The sequence below is a fragment of the Rhipicephalus sanguineus genome, chromosome 3, assembly GCF_013339695.2.
Source record: "Rhipicephalus sanguineus isolate Rsan-2018 chromosome 3, BIME_Rsan_1.4, whole genome shotgun sequence".
Classification (NCBI taxonomy): domain Eukaryota; kingdom Metazoa; phylum Arthropoda; class Arachnida; order Ixodida; family Ixodidae; genus Rhipicephalus; species Rhipicephalus sanguineus.
The window spans coordinates 230,686,335-230,703,118 of record NC_051178.1 but is presented as its reverse complement, the minus strand read 5'-3'; the positions used below and the strand labels follow the sequence as shown (position 1 = coordinate 230,703,118).

The window sequence follows — 16,784 nt, the reverse complement described above, 5'->3', positions numbered from 1 at the left end:
GCTTCCGCGATTAACTCCTGCAACGCGTAGTTGCTACGCGTCTGTCATATTCGGCGCGTTTCCAATATGAGAAGCGTAATTTTGTCAACGCCAGCGACCGGAATTCACACGCCGCCGAAATTCCACATTGTTCACACCACTTAGCAACCGCACCGCCGAAATTAGGGCGTCTAGCTGTCATCGTCCCTTCGCGCGAAGGAACGCTGGCATCGACGCGCTCGGCGTTGTGTACGCGTTTCGTTACGGCGAAGCGCATAAACAGGAGCAGGGTCGTCGAACTGCTGGGCCCGCTGCAAAGCAACTTTCTGGCGATGTCTGACGAGGATAAACATGCATTCGCCGAACAAAAGAAACGACGCAAGCAGTTGTGGTTGGTTCGTCCTGATTTGCAAGACGCGAGAAGCTTGGTCGAGCCGAGGTAATGCTACCCGTTTTGCGAGATCGTGATGATGTATTGCAAAGATGCTAATCGCGACAACACTTGGTAGTTGTCGAGCGAGCTACAGGATGATTACGAAAGACTTCGCTGTTGCTGCGGGCTTCGACGACTCCGATATCACAAGCGCGCCGCCATTTTTTCGAATGTTCGACTCGCGTTCCGATTGGTTCGCGGTGAGGGAATCCGGCGGCAGCTGCCGCAAAAATCGGTCCGGGACCGATCGGCGCGGAAAGGGCTTTTCCGGCGGATCTCGCTGCCGCCGAATGTCTCAGTGTGAACGCGCCATAACACACCGCCATGTGGCGACCTTACCCTCCGCCTCGCTCCTAGCATCCATTTATATTAAAAATAGCTCTGCGACGCATGCCTGCCTTGGCCTGAGAAAAATCGCGGCCGGGCTATAGGGGAGACACGACACGCGTTGCATTTCTCTTTAATCCGGCCGTGGTGTTGTTTACTCTAACATGCCGTGGAATGGCGACCTTAGTCGACGCTCTTCTGGCTGTCACACCGCTTTCTGTGATTACGCTCTCATCGTTAACTACTACAGCTACCACAAAGGTTTGTCTAATCGTTGATCATGAACGTTAGTCGTAGGGATGGAGATGTGCCAAAAAGCGTCAACTTGGGTGCATCCGCATTAAACGGTGCTATAGCTGCCAAACACCAATAGACATAGAGCAAGCTATCTTACGTCAATGTACAGTAAACATTCAACCACTTCTCTAAGGACACGTTTTACTTTCGTGTTATACCGATTCCTATGACGGAGGAATCAACCATGTTTTTCTTCTTTGCAAAAACCATTCGTGATAGCAAAGCAAGCTCAAGCAGTCGCTGTTGCCATGCTGTCCAGAGTGTCAATGTGCATTCGTGGTACGCACGTCCAGTTATAGAGATCACATGATTTGCCGTGGAGACTAAGGGAAGCCCATAAAACACGTGCGTAGTGAACTGCCAGATAATATTACTGTTAATGTAGGCTGTTAAAGAAGCCTCTTTGCTTCCTCCATGGCTAATGCATTGATGCGAGCCATCTTTTGTCGCACCCAGTGTTATTGTCAGAGTTTCCTAGGTGCGACACAGCTTAAGCGGGGAAGGCGTCATGGGGCATTTACTTAGGGACTAGCGCACTTGTTCCTCATTGGCAGCAGTCCTCAGGACATTCCCCGTATTTAGCTTCTAATAATGAGATATTTAGGTCCATTACGGATATCCGATATCGCTGCAACAATATACTGTTGTTGCAGCAATTTAGTTCCTTAGTAAACGTTTGGAGCAATATACAAATCTGCATTCCTTAGTTCGTGTAATATTTCGATGCTTTGCTATCACTGTCGACGCTTTGCCCTTCAGGGAAAAACTGCGACTTCTCCGTTGCTACGCAAGTCAGCGCTTCGCAGGATGACGGGACTTGGGTCGCTGTGACCTTTATCAGCTATCGAGTTAATCCCTAGGTTGTGTTCCAAACTTTACAACTACTAAACTGTCTTCCATCTGAATAAGTAAGCTTGTTTGCTGCGCCGTATAACTTCGATGCGGCACCGCTGATAAATATATTTGCTCGCCATTTGCTTTTGCACGTATTCGTACGCCTCCTTTTCTAACCGCTACTTGGTCACGCTTTGGTAGAGCTTCTGTCACATGGCTCCATCAAAGTTTATGGTACATTACGTGTTCTCTGGCATTTTCGCCGATCTTGTCACCGAACTATACGCAAGTCAATAGAACTTTGATTAGTAGAATTTTACTATGTTCTATCCTAACGTATGCAAAATCTGTTCGCAATATATTTACCTTCTTGAAATATCACAGCGTACTGTGCATGTTGATGGGAAACTTGACGCACTGGAGCTGGCTCTATCTGACGACGTACTTTATTGTACTTTTGAACCACTGAACCACAGACAGAATAAGGAGTAGCATTCATGAATGCACTGGATACTTACCATATGGATCGTCTAGATCTCCGCTGTCATCATCATCTGCGAAAGAGACAAGCGTTCGACAACATGTCAGTGTACTGTTCTTTTTTTTTTAAAGACGAGCTTCTCTTGCACGCACGAGTAAAACAGCTGGGAAATGAGAGCATCGACTTGCATATTTGACATGAGTTAGTAATATAGATCGTCATATGGTTATCTAAGTCAGGTAATAAAGAGATGCGCGATGCAATCTTTTTTTATGGCTTTGGTCGTGCTTCGTTCACGTAGAAGGTATAGGTTGTGAGGCGTAGATCCTTCCAGATAACTGTTCTAAAATTAATTATTCTAGTTTATTTGTCAGAACAAAGCGAAAGCCATTGGATATAAAACGCTTGTGTCCTCCTGAAGAGCAACTTGAATGAAAAACAAAGAACGACCCGAAGGAACAATCATGCAATTTTAAGCAGCTACCCTGCAGGGCTTCTCGTAGAAAGAAGCACTTACTTTATTTTTCTTCTACTATACTTCGATTTCGCGATTGCAAGTTCGAGCAATCAGGCACACTACGGTGCTTATCCGCAGCCCTCAATCAGCCATGTACGGTCTTGCGGCATTTTCATTTTTTCGATGAGCTACCCGCAAAAGGTTCTGCTGTCCTACTGAAACGAATCGGCCGACAGCGACTTTCACACGAATCGGCTTTCATATGAATAGTGACCTAAAGTAGACCGTCACAAAAGACTGAAGCGTGAAGAGGGCCGGTAGAGTCGGGTCGTAGAACCTTTTAGGAACTCTAGGACTTTTAAGGACAGTAATAGTAGGCAACGTCAGATGGCATTGAAACGTATTCCGTCAAATTGTCTTCTTGGAAGAGCAACTGATAGCGAGTGAAAACGTGTAGGCACGGTACACTGTATCTGCTTCCGAGCACTATAGTCGCCCTTACCGTACATTTCCGGCATTGTAGGTAAGCGAAGAGCCGAGGATGGAGCCCGGCGCCTTTTGATTCTTCTTCTACGACACGCGCGTGTTGCGCGTGACGCGTGATCTTTCTTCCGCAATGATGATGGTGACGACGACGATGACGTTGATTTATATTGTCAGTGGTGACATTAAAAGTGTGAAATGACAGTTGTTTTTTTCTTCCTTCAAACACTCTTAATCAGGTCCCGCTTAAAGTGCTAGATGTAGCCAGGACACCGGACATTTTTCGTATGGTTTCCTGGATATAGCCAGCATTTAACCAGGACCTGGTTAAGAGTGCATAGCTACATTTAACACTTTTGTGATCAAGCAACACGACTGCCACTCATGTGACCTAAAGCAACGCCTCCTCTAGAAAGACGCCTGCGGCGTCGCCGGCTATCCCATTGTAGCCGTCCTGCCTTGAGTTGTGGTCGCTCGTCGAGAGATGGCGCCACGTACTGCCCTATTGTTTTCAATGTGGCTGGCGTGGTGTGACGTCGAGGGGGGTAATGTGTGCATGCGCAAATGTGTGTTGCAAGCGGCCACCGCAAGGATCGCCAGCTACTGCCCTCATTAGAAACGGTGAAGGAGGGAAAGGGTAGGGCAGGAGGTTTTTGGCTCACGCGGCAGGCATCCTTCTAGAGGAGGCGTTGCCTAAAGTCAAGGTGGGAGCCGACAGATGGAAACACAAAGGGTGGATAGACTGACATCTAACGGCCAAGGATGACAAGGCGGCTTTGACAGAGATAGGTCCTCCTATCGAAACGTCGGCCAGCCTGTCTGAGGCACTTTCTCTTGCTCATTGAACCTATCCACTCATTTGACCTAAGTTTATGCTGACCGCGTAGTGTAAGAGAAATGAAAGGATCTAAAATGGAGCGGGCGCTCACTCGCCTTGGTATTGTTCTTTCATATCGTGTTACATTGCACCCTCTAACAGCCGACACCATGCCGTACAGAACGCTTTAGCCTCGCCCCTTAATGTCACGATCAAGATCTAATGACCATAGGGAGCGTTAGAAGTACGGTATGCCTTCCGTTCTTCATCTTTTTCTTCATCTTTTTCCCGCGCGGGGTAAGCTAATCGATGTTTAGCCCGGTTAGCCTCTTTGCGTCTGCGTGTTCATTTAAGAAAATAAAAATAAAGCATGTGACGAAGATGTGCTACTTAGTGAAGGAGAAATGTTGTTATCATGCCTCCTTCACAGCTCTAGGGTGCGTTGGGGCCAATATGTGTATGTCGTGTGGAAGAGAAGGGTAGAAGAAAGGGGGCAAATTAGTGAAACTTTTGGTTTAAGTGGGCCTCCAGATCTTGGACAGGTCGTGCTCGCAATGTTTAGAAGTGTTAGTAATGCTGCAGACAAGTAGAACATGACGAAATTAATGAAAAATGAATTGAACCGCGGCACATAGAACGACAGGGGAGGTCGTGCCGTATACGACTGATCTCGAAGGAAGTGGTTGTTCGGCGCTTGTATCTTGTACGTGCACTTGCGTCATTCAGAACTACGAATAGCCTCAAGCTTCTCGATTCGTTCTTTCCTTGTCATTAGGCAACATGTTGGCAGACCTCCTTACGTGAGTAAAAGCTGCAACGCACGACTGCGTGGCGGCAGAAATGGCGTTATACTGGCAGCGATATGCCCAACCGAAGCTTGCCGGAAGGTTAACGACTTCCCGCTTATGCTGAAGATATAGAAGTGTTTTAGGATGCCGCTTTGGTCGACAAGCGCACGTTCTGAGGAACTCGTAAAAGAACTTCGTGACTTTTCTGCACGCGAGAAAGCGTGTTTCTTTTTTTTTTTTTTGCTTGTTGGGAGAGGTTCGAAACATCACATAACATAACTGTTAATAGATGCACGGAGTAGGGGACTTTCAAGCTGCGTGCGCACGATTCTGCGAACTAACTTGAATGATTGCGTAAACCGCTATCCCGAGGTTACGTTTTGATTATACACGTCACTAGAGGCTGGCTGAAAAAGCGGCGGAAAAACGATGGGCATTGCTAAATAAATTTTGGGCTTTATGACAATGTATTAACGCGAGAGCGTTAAAGAGACCGTGTTGCAGAAATTCCGGTGTCGGTGTCGGCGTCGTTGGTTGGGAGCGATAAATGTGGGCTTTATCATAATGTCTTAACGCGAGAGCGTTGAAGGGCGCGTGTTTAAGGAAAGTTAAAACTGCCAATGTTACACGCACATACGTTCGTTTCCTCGCGGCACGATTGGGGTGTCTATACCGAGAAGCGAAGCGTGGCAGGCGAAGGAGAAGGAGATGCGAATGGGGCCCGCTTACGCTATCGGGCTCCACTCTTAAAGGAAGCGTCCTCCAACCTTCCTTGAGACATATATTTCCGTTAATGTGGTAGTGATATATTTAGTGTAAGAAAAAAAAAACATGTGTACGATGTGGCGTTTGTCAAACGTTACGTTACGTGTAGACGTCATCATCACTTGACACAACCACCCGATTACGTCATGTAATGACGTCAGAGCAATGTGATGACAACATGTGATGACGCCATGGGATGCCTCTTTATTTATTTATTTTATTTATTGCATACTGCAGACCAAGAATCGGTCCAAGCAGGACAGGCACAAGAGGCAGGACATAAGCGAAAACACAAGAGATAACATGAGAAAATATTAGGAAAAACGGAAACAAAACACCTATCAAAAGTACGCGTCAAGGCTAACACGGCGAAATGTTACACAATATGGAAATGTAACACATATTAACAGTACATATTGGCGCTCTAAGTTACAGAAAATTAGACTCTAATACAGTACACGGGAAAAAGAAAAACTGAAACGCGTTAGTTTTTAGCAAAATACGGGGTTAAAGAGTGTGCATGATGATGTCCTGTATGTCTAGTCGACAGAGGAGATACATTTGCACGTGGGTAAAGGGCTAACTTATGATTAATAAGTAGATACAAAAAGTTGAGGCGGTTCCTTTTTCGTCGCAGTTCAAGTTTTTCAATGTTGTGAGCAATCATGAGTTCAGTCGGCGAGTCTGCAATTTTAAACTTATAGCAAACGAACCTAACAGCCTTTCGTTGTACTGCTTCAAGTTTTTTTATGTCAGTTTTAGTGAGGGGATTCTAAACAGCACGATACAATTCTTCTCTTGGGAGACGCAGTACGCTGTGCACTTTCCGTTTCTTTGCCCTACATGTCTTCGGGGTTGGTCCAAATTTTTGTGTGCCCAGGACGCCCGCCACGAAAAATACCGACCAAGTAGAGGCTAACAGCCTCGCTCTAAAAATTACATGTACGTTTGAGAAGACTTCGAAATCTATGCTGTCACGTTGAGATGTAACATTTTATATGGCGCCGACCACTGTGATCCATTTCCACGTCCTCCGTAAAACGTAAAAACGTAAAAAAAAATTATTTCACTGCTTACTTTCGCGCTTGCGTAATGGCCACATGTCGTCGTTATGATGGTTAAATTGAGACAACAGAAATCTTCACTCCTTATTTTGCCAACAAAGTCCCCTGACTACTGAAGAATGTGAAGAGGCTTTCGTTTTTAAATGTATAGTGTGAAATGATTTATCATGGCGGTGAGGCCTAATTACATCGAAGCTGTTTAGGAGGTGATTTGCGTAATAAAGCTATGTACTACGTCGATCTTTATTATTATGATCTCGAATTCACATAAGTCCTCTGACGCAAGTGTTTTCCCACTGTTCCGCCGGCTGCGCTAATGGTATATTTCGCATCGCGATTGGTTGAAATATATTGTTATGAGAATTTATAGCGTAAGATGTTTTTGTTAATACGAATGCTGATATTTATTGCTTTAGGCTCACTTCTTTACAGGCAACATGCGATGCTTTCGCTTATACGCAGTGTAGGCACTTGATGTGTGTACACGAGCGTGCCTAAAGATACAAGACATTCAGTATCCTTTACGCCGTGATTCACGTTTCGTGAATGACACCTAATTTTCAAGCTGCTCAAGCTAAACTGACGTTCTAGCTTTCTCAAAAGCGTGCACCTTTACGGATATTTGCCATGAATCGGAAACCGTGACGCGGAGCTCGTGTACACCGCGTTCGCTTTTGGAAGAAACCGCGTGCTGAGGCGTGGCGTCGTTTCCGGATTAATTTCCTGTTCGTGACGAAATACACTAGTGAGCGTCATTTGCATTCAGTGGCGAGCCCGAGATAGTTTGTAGGAAGTCGTGTAGCCGCCGACCAGTGAGGTGCAGTTCAGAGTTTGGGGTCCCTCGGTAGGCAGCTGCCATTCCAATCAAAGATGGAAGTTGGTCAAATTTCGATGCTCCTTGTTGCCCTGCTCGTAGTCCAGAGATGTTCGGCCGCACCCGAGGGAGGCAGACTGGACGAAGAGTGCGGCAACACGACGTGCATACCCGAAGAGTGCGAGTTGATGGGCTCCGTTTGCGTTGAGAACAGTTGCGGACAACTGGAATGCGTCAGTCGTAAGTTGACACTGCTTTGTGTTGTAAAACATCTTTACCGTCTTGCCGCTACTGGTTGCCTACCGGGCAGAGTACGGTCATGGGCATCAGTGTACAAAAGCTGTTCTTGTTGCACGTAACACAGTCCGTCGCTCTTGCGTGGTACGCGGCATCACTGTCACAGCCGCTTGTCCAAGTGCACAAATGTGTGTGCTATGCATGCCCGTAGCCAGGGGGGGGGGGGGGGTAGAAGGTTAGCCCCCCCCCCCCCCCCCGAAATTTGGTGAAGTAGGCGTTTTTGCCAAAAGTAAATAATGTGTAAAGGCGTTTATTGACGGCGGGATCGACGGCGACGATGCGCAGCGATGACAGTAACGACAGAGCGCAGATTCGCAGGCTCACGAGCAAGAGCACGAGGGGCGTGCTCTCCGAGAAGAGGCGAAGAGGGCGACCCACTAGAAGGCGCTCAAGAGGACGGCCCATTACAGTGTTCTAATGCTTCTGTACAAATGAAAATAGGTGTTTTTTTCAAATAGTCATGGTTTTCAGCAAGTGCCCCCCCCCCGAAAAAAATTCCTGGCTACGGGCCTGGTGCTATGTTATGCGCTGTCTTTCTCTCTCTTTCCTCTGCATCTTTCAATCTCCCCCATTCCTGTCCCCATGTGTAGGGTAGCAAACCGGTTGTCCCAAACTGGTTAACCTCCCTGCCTTTCCTTCTCTACTATTTCTTCTTGCTCTCTGTTCTTGTTGGCGTAGCAGCGGCAGCGCGAAGGTTACACCTCCTGGGGAGAGTTTCAGTATGCGACAGTGATTCTGAGTGCTGCAAACAAATTTGCCATAACCATATTAATTTCTATTACCGTTCCTGTGAAAAGCTTTGACTCCCTGAAACTCTCTGATTTGTGTTGTTTGACGTCCTAGAGCTACGCTGAGCTATTAGAGACACCTTATGTGGATGGCGCTGGATTAACCTTTGTTAACTTGTCCGTAAATTGAATCCGACGGGGTTTGGCATCACACTGTCGTTAAAATGCAACCTCCGCCGCTAGGAATCGAACCCACGCCCTCGTGCCCAGGAGGGAAACACTTTAGCCAATGAGCCAGCGCTAGGAGTGAAACACTATAGGTAACCCGCTTTTCCAATACGTAATATTCAGGCAGCGTGTTCTGAATGTCATTTACCTTCCGGCATATCGAGTTGGCAATAATGTCGCAGATATAACAGTGAACGATAGCTGAAGGGATTTATCTAAAAACGGTACATGTGTGCCATGGCAAACTTCAGAACTGCCCGTAATATTCGATAGAACTGTGCGGAATAACAGTAATGGATCACGTTATCGGACGCGTAATTGCCTCAGTCTATTACTTTATTATCGCTCCGCATCCTCCTCGACCTTCCTGTGTTATCTGCCGCTCCACTCCGAGGTCGAAGAGCCAGCGGCAGATATGCCTCTCTGGCTAACCGTTCCTCTTTCAGGTGAAGATGCAGATCTTTGACGCCAATGCTACGCACCCGCTCATGAGGAATTGGCCAATTAAGAGTCAGACAATTCTTAATTTTAATGACAAAGAAGAAATAAAAAAACAACAACAAGAAAACGATCAAAACTTGACAATAAGCAGTATAGAATCAAAAGGAATGAATCGGAAAAAAGTTATTTCACGGAAACGAACGAATAAATGAAAGCACTAAAATAAACAGAAAATCAAACATACGTTGATTGAGAGAAGACGAAACCTTTTAATTTGACTTTAGAGGTCCAGTCGCATTGACCCTACAAGAAAATCCTGGAAGGCAGCGCATGAATCCCCGCCGCTGTATCCATACCCACTGACGGGTAGATAGGTGTTGATTAGTATTGCAAGGCAGACGCGATCTCATTTTCTGAGAAAATAATAACAAAAATTCTCTCTAAACGTTGTCATTCACAATACTTTGCGTGATTTCGCCTTGTATAGAGACCACCGCCCACCACTCGGGAATGTGCCCGTACCTAGGATCGGCACCTGATGAAGAGTGCCCGGACAACGAATCGGAAACGACGTGCGACGATCTCGGCTGCCAGAAAGAAGGAAAAGTTTGCTGTCCGGACAGATGCGGCTACTTGCACTGTGTATGAGCGCACTTCCATTCGAAGCTTCGAATCAGCTATAGCGCGCGACGTGATCCGAGTGCGCACGCTCTTGACAAGAAACGTAATAAAAGCACAAAAAAATAGTATGGTGGTTGTTAACACAGACGGAATCTCCGAATATCAGTACTATACCCTTCAAGTAAAAAAAAAATAGAAAGAGAAAAGAAAATGCGCGATTCTAACAGAACTGTACAGGGCCGATGGTCCTCTATTTCTTGCTTTCGTTGCAGTCGAATCCGATTTCTACGTGTAAGATGGTCAAGCCCACCGCCGACGCCGCATCACGAGAAAACGTCAGAGCACTGGACGTGATATTAAGAGAACGTCACATAGTTTGTGCACTTTGCAGACTAATATGGAAATGTATGAAAGCCGATCACCGTTCAGTCCTGACGTTTACTCGTTGGAACTATAGATAATTTAAATAGACAATCAGCAGTAGAAGTTTGAAGGGTCTGTATACATTGAGATATTTTTACGACGTAGCGGCCGTGATGCGCTGGATATAAGTTTTTAGCGAAAGTTGAGCAGAGAGAGGAGATAAAGGACATTTACTGTGGTCGAGGAGTCGAAGGAGATCACATATCCGACGTATACTCTCTTCAGCGAAACAAGGTTATCGTTTTTTTGTTCTATATATAATAGCTCAAGTGCTACACATCCTCACATGACAGTACATGCAGTTGGCCCCCCTCCCCCCCCCCCCCCCAAAAAAAAAGAGAAAGGGAACCGAAAACTCATAACGACACCAGTCACACCGTCATCTCTCTAGAAATCCCCCAAACAAAGGGTTTGCTCATTTTGAGTTATTGCGCCCCAATTTTGCCCCGCTCTTACCTTATTTTTGGGATCGGGTTTCACTCACAATAAACTTTTACCACCGCTCGTCGCAGGCTGCAGCCTTAATGTTTGGGTAAGCTTCGCAATAGTTCCAGAAGTTTCCGATAAGACTGCGCGCTCGACTCGAGTATAGCTGCGTTTATTCTCGAACTAATGCGAGCACCAGCGATAACGATGGAATTTTCCATCACCTCCTATATAGAAGACGACATGTTCCGACGGTTCATCCCACCAGATCATCGACGATCGACGCCCGTGCTCGCCGCTATCACTGTACTATCGTGAGCAATATGAGTTCGAACACGCCAGCGCGTGGCGAACAGCCTCGAACCTTACGTCGGCCGATTCGCAGCGGCAGTTGTCGGAAAATAAGTGGAAATGGCGCCGTGCTTCCGCTAGCTGTTGACCCTCCCGCTTCGATATTGTTGATGCGAAACAGCAGCTTCGAGAGTGTCAGTGGCCGCTAGCGGTGATATGAATTCCCATCGACGCGCACAGCCACACCAGGCTATGCAGCTGCTGAGATATCGTCTGTGACGTAGCCTGCCACGATGCGCAGGCCATGCTTGCGCATCGGTATTTCTGTGGTGTCGGCTGAGCATTTTGCTGCGACTCATTTATTTATCTTGTTATCATTGCTAGCTGTTGTTGGCAGGCGATCAGCCGACATCTCGCAGCAACGCTAGCGAGGCGGGAGTACCAACAGTCAACGGAACAGCGCCCCTCCTCTCCCCTCCAGTTTCGGCAGCGCCATCCACGTACCGCCCTATCTCGGTTTTGAGGCTATTTTCCACGCGCTCGCATGTTCGAGCTCATATTGCTCACGATAGTACAGCGAGCGTGTCTTGCACTTCGAGCCTCACTTTTCCTGGGCACAAGTACGCCCAATAAAAAAAGCTTTATCGTTACCGGCTTGAGTTCTGTGTCCTTCGCCATCACAAACACGTGGCAATATGCGCGCTAGGGTTCTGTACGAGTGTCTATATTTGGGTATATGTTTACGCGGAAAATGCACGACGAAAATACGTCAAGCTATACCATATATACAAAACAAAGTCTCGTATTTTGCTCATCAGCAATCCGTTTCACAACAGATGGGCATCGTAGCTGATATTTTTTTTCGGTTGCTAGTTTTATTCATCATCTGAAATTAACATATACGTAACTGCTAAAAGTGATTTGCTTGCACTTCGCCTCCACGAATTGTACCGGTGGCTGCATATGAACCCACGTACAAATAAAATTTTCTGTGGTAGATCACAGCAGAGCAATACCAACCCGGCTCCAGTGCTTCGTTTGCAGCGTATGGCGGGATGAGATAAGACCTCCTTTAGTTTAAGCAGCCTGGTTAGGGTTTTCGAAAAACAACCTTATATCTGGTTTCATTCGGTGAGAGCGCTATAATGAAGAGGAATGCCGCTGTACTTTCATATTCAGTTCTTCTATAATGAATATAATCGGAGATGGCGAAATTACCCCTAAAAAGTAATCAGATTACATTACCGATTGCTTTTCTAAAATTTTTGAAAATGTCATTAAACTGCGTTACAAATTTCAGCTGGCTGAAAGTACGCATTACAATTGCTTCTGAAAAGTAGCGAAATTACGTTGAAACAGGGATGGCCGATTAAAATTTTTTAATCGAATAACGATTACAATCGTTCGTCGATCTAGACTTTAATCGAATAATTGCTTTCGATGCGATATTTTTAATTGATTAATGGAAGTTTTATGGGTACCTTAAAAATGCGGATATCTCGATTGTTTTAGAGGTGGCCGGAACCTGGATACATGTACAACTTGTACGTTTCGTGGTCGGCTTATTTGCGCACCACTTAACGAACGAGGACAAGTAATGAACCGACACAAATCTACAAATTCTTTACAGACCAAAGCGTTCCTCATGTGGTACGCAAATAACCTGCCCGTGCATCTTGAGATATCTTTAGTGAGGTCACTAATGCGAGGTTGCACAGCAACGTACTCGCCCCGCGTAGGCCATAAGTGCAGGCGTGTCCGGGAAACGGGCTCTAACATTACTACTCGCCTTCCGGCTGGAAAAAGAAAAACTCATAGGGTCCCTTACGCACTCGCCTAAAATGACTGTATGGCGAAAGCCATCATCTTTTATTCTCAGTCAATTTATTTGTCCTGCCCCGCCTGCTACGAAAGTTTTCGGCACCTAACGCGGTATTCCGCAGGCTCCAGGATCGGAGGCACCTCAGCTGGTTTTGCACTGCCTCCGTGATCGGCGCACCTTTGACCAAGCTACGATGTCATGCGATGTGATGTCACAAATTCCGCCGATCTGTGACATCATGATGACGTCATATGGTGACGTCATCAGTGATGATTTTTTGCATCACTCGTGTTGACGCCGCCAAGGCGGGACGCCGTTCAACTTTTGCATTTGAGGAGGCTTCTAAGGCTTGCGCCTTAATAAACCGCAGCTGTGCCAGTATGCTCCACCGGTTTCCTTAAGTCGACGCTAGGCGCACCTTATCAATCGTGCGGACCGCCTCTACTGCGAGCCTTGTCAAATGTATTACAAAATCTTTTGTTCGACTGTCTCCTCCTTGTCTCAGGCTCACAGCAGAAGACGCGGGCCTTTAAGCTTTACTTTCACCGCAATATCCTACAAGACGGCATCAGCAAACGCTACAAGTTTTTCAAGAGTATTGCGCGGGATGCTAGACGTTAGACCGGATGCTGCCGTCTTGTACGCCCTCGGCGACCATGATCAGCGGCGGGCGAGTTCATTTGTGCCGCTATGGGAGAGGGCAGCCTCCAGCTCCGTCTGCGTTCTACTAATGTCGCTATTGTATAAACATGCACTGTGGTGAAAAAGAGTAGATGCGCTGGACTTCTGCGTTTCGGTCTGCATGCGTGTCACGAACTCGGGACAGGTGCCGGGGCTGCAATCGATTAATTCGAATTAAATGAAAGACGGGCATCGATGAATATTAATTGTCTTGCGGCTGGCTTTTGATCAATTGATCGATTAATGCTTCATCGATTTTACCACCGGCACATTGAAATTACTTTAAAGAAAGTTCATCATTCATGCGTAACTGATGTACTCCATATTTACAGCACATATAGTACGTTGAAATCTCGGAGCTTCTGTTCAACTTCCCAAGGTTGAAGGGGTGCTGACACGAAAATTTTCAGTAGCCGTTTTTCTGCGTCAGGTGAAAGGACAAGCCCTCAAGGGCCTCGAAAATGTACTGCTAAGTGCGAGTGCACCCTGAAAAAGTAGTTACAGTATGTTTTTAAAAGCTAGTTTCGGTTCCCACTGCACCCTTACGTCACAACACGGTATGAGCTTCTCGTCACGTGCTCGCGCAAGATATCCTGACGTTTCCACGGCCATTACCGCACCGTCGCTTCGTTGGTGACGCACAAGCAGCCATTTTGGAATTTTTGGTTCCTGACGTCATCACAACTAGCTAGACTGCTGCGTGAAGTCACCAGAATTAGTACTGCAGCCTGACGTCGAGCTAGCGTTTATGTCGGTATAGGGGCGCCATGTAGAAAATTGATTTAACGCAAAAATAAGATATGTTGTGAGCATTTGCTGAGCTTAATTCACACTTACTCAGAGCCGTCTTTGTATACAGGAGACGTGTATGGCAAAGTAAACTCAGCTTCGGAAAATAGTGTCAGTACCCTTTAACTTATCTTTGTTACTTTCCTTTATTTAATAGGCCAATTCTTCATGTCATAAGGAAAACGGACATGCTACATTGTAGTCAAAGCAAATTTTTCTTCAATTTACTCGCTTGAAGTAATTCGTTACTTTAATAAGTTGCCGTCCCACAATAGTAATTACAGTGAATTACATTACCCATTACAGAGAAAAGTAATTTAATTATCCTAATTTAATTCCTGCGATTACATTACTTTGTTTATTGTGAGGTATGAAAAAAGAAAAAAAAAGAATAAAACCTCTTACTGCCAAGTCTTAATATAATTGAGCAACACTTTACAAACAGGTGCAGTACAGCTTTCTTTAGTTATTGTGACTCCGCAATCCGTCGCTCACCCAGAGCGCTGTTTTATGGCGGTGACGTCATTGCGCGAACGTCAGCACTATAAGCAGCTGCTCTGTGAGGCATCCAGCCAGAGTGGTTCCGCCATCGCAGTGCACAGTCGCTTACTGGTCTGCCCGTATAGGTCGCTGTTATGTCGAAACCGCGCACAGCAACTGCAGCGTACGTATTGCTGCTCTTGGCACTGCTGTGCCTCCCAGCACTGGAATCTCTTGAATTGAATTTGAAATCCAGAGCTAAACGAGGTGAGAAAGCCGGCCTATTATGCTTATTAATAATAATAATATCTGAGGTTTAATGTCTCAAAACCGCCATATGATTATGAGAGACGCCGTAGTGGAGGGCTCCGGAAATTTCGACCACCTGGTGTTCTTTAACGTGCACCTAAATCTAAGTACACGGGCCTGAAACATTTTCGCCTCCAGCGAAAATGCAGCCGCCGCGGCCGGGATTCGATCCCGCGACAATTCGGGTCAGCAGTCGCGCGCCATAGCCATTAGAACACCGTGGCGGGGCAGCCTATTATTCTTAGGTGAGTGCGTTTTGAGGGACTGAAAGCTCCTAGCGACTAGAAGGTTAATCTCTGCTGGTGCTGTAAACAGAGGTAATATGCTAATCTAATACGCACAGTAGAGCTTTTTCAATGTGTGAAGTTAGTTCTGTGGAAGCCGGCTAGGTGTGTATCATAACTCCAGATAGAGAAATAGCAACATTCAATGATATTCCCGGAGATAATACGCATAAGTAACACACACACACACGTGTGTGTGTGTGTGTGTGTGTGTGTGTGTGTGTGTGTGTGCGTGCGTGCGTGCGTGTGTGTGTGTGTGTGTGTGTGTGTGTGTGTGTGTGTGTGTGACTGTGCGTATTATTTGTGTTTACGTGATCATTGTATACATCATAGTGAACAGCCGACATCCGGAGTAGCAAGCGAGTCGATAAACCAGGCTAGCATATCCGAAAATATCATTGAAAATTGCTATCTATCTATCTGGAGCTATGTTACACACCTAGCCGGCTTCCACAGAACTGACTTTCTAAACAGCGTCTTGTCTGTGTTCTATAGTTTCCAGCTGCTATATTCTGGACTACCTATCATTCTGCACTCGAAGTCATTTGAACATGAATTATTGACTCTCCCGTTGCCATGCCCACGTTGCCATGGCTACAACCACGAAATGAAAAGGTAAACAGTCACCAGCTATAGCATGGCTTATCGTCCTTTTTTGTGATATTAAGAGTTGCTCATGTGCTTTAAACACGGCACCTCTGGGCCGACGCCTCCGGAAAGTTTTCTTATCGCTTGCGGGTACGGCTTGAGCATAGGAACCGACAGCCGTGCCTCAGCGCCGTTCTATTGGTCGCTGTACCTCACGCTGAGCACAGCAACATGATGCTCTACCTGTACGCCACACCACCGGTGGTGTATTATAGTTACAGTATTGGCGCGAAGGAAAAAAAAAGCACTGCTTACTGACCGCATATAACTGGGTGGTGCAACGAAATAAGATAATTTCGACGAAAAATTGCATTGAACTAGCGTGAGAACGAGGTAGTTCGAGCCAGCTAGTGGAAGCCTTCGTATTGCACTAGACATAAAAGCATAAAAAATATGATAATGAGATATGGGAAACTACAGATCGTTGGGATAGACCTTAGTCACGTGGTGGACATAAAATAGGCTGGGAGTGATGAAGACGATGATGTTTATAGTATTGATTATTATCATAATGATGCTGGTCTTATGGGGCCGGAACTAAGTATTCGCCATAGAATGCTACATACATACGCGCAATCGCTTTTTTTTAAATGTATGACTTTCGGCCACGAAGTGGCTGCGCCTACGCTGAGATACCTTTTCTTTTTATTTTCTTATTATCTTTACACTCAGATAAAGGCGGAACATCATCGCATTGCCCACCAGCGACCCGCAAGCCAGGCACGATTTGTACTCTCTACCTGGACACGCGAAAATGCAGCGACCTGGATTGCCAGA

General features: G+C 46.2%; 2 protein-coding genes across 2 annotated transcripts in view; one reads left to right on the top strand and one right to left on the bottom strand.

Annotated features, from left to right (window-relative positions):
• Positions 1–16,784, bottom strand: part of LOC119386375 (zeta-sarcoglycan-like) — a gene marked incomplete at its 5' end in the record, with an annotated part of 259,967 nt that overhangs the window by 197,627 nt on the left and 45,556 nt on the right. The window lies entirely within an intron of this gene.
• On the top strand, positions 7,549–9,949 carry LOC125757778 (uncharacterized). Its single transcript, XM_049413931.1, has 2 exons — positions 7,549–7,779; positions 9,721–9,949. Exons 1-2 carry the CDS (start codon positions 7,596–7,598, stop codon positions 9,879–9,881), a joined length of 345 nt encoding a protein of 114 aa, XP_049269888.1. The 5' UTR covers positions 7,549–7,595; the 3' UTR covers positions 9,882–9,949.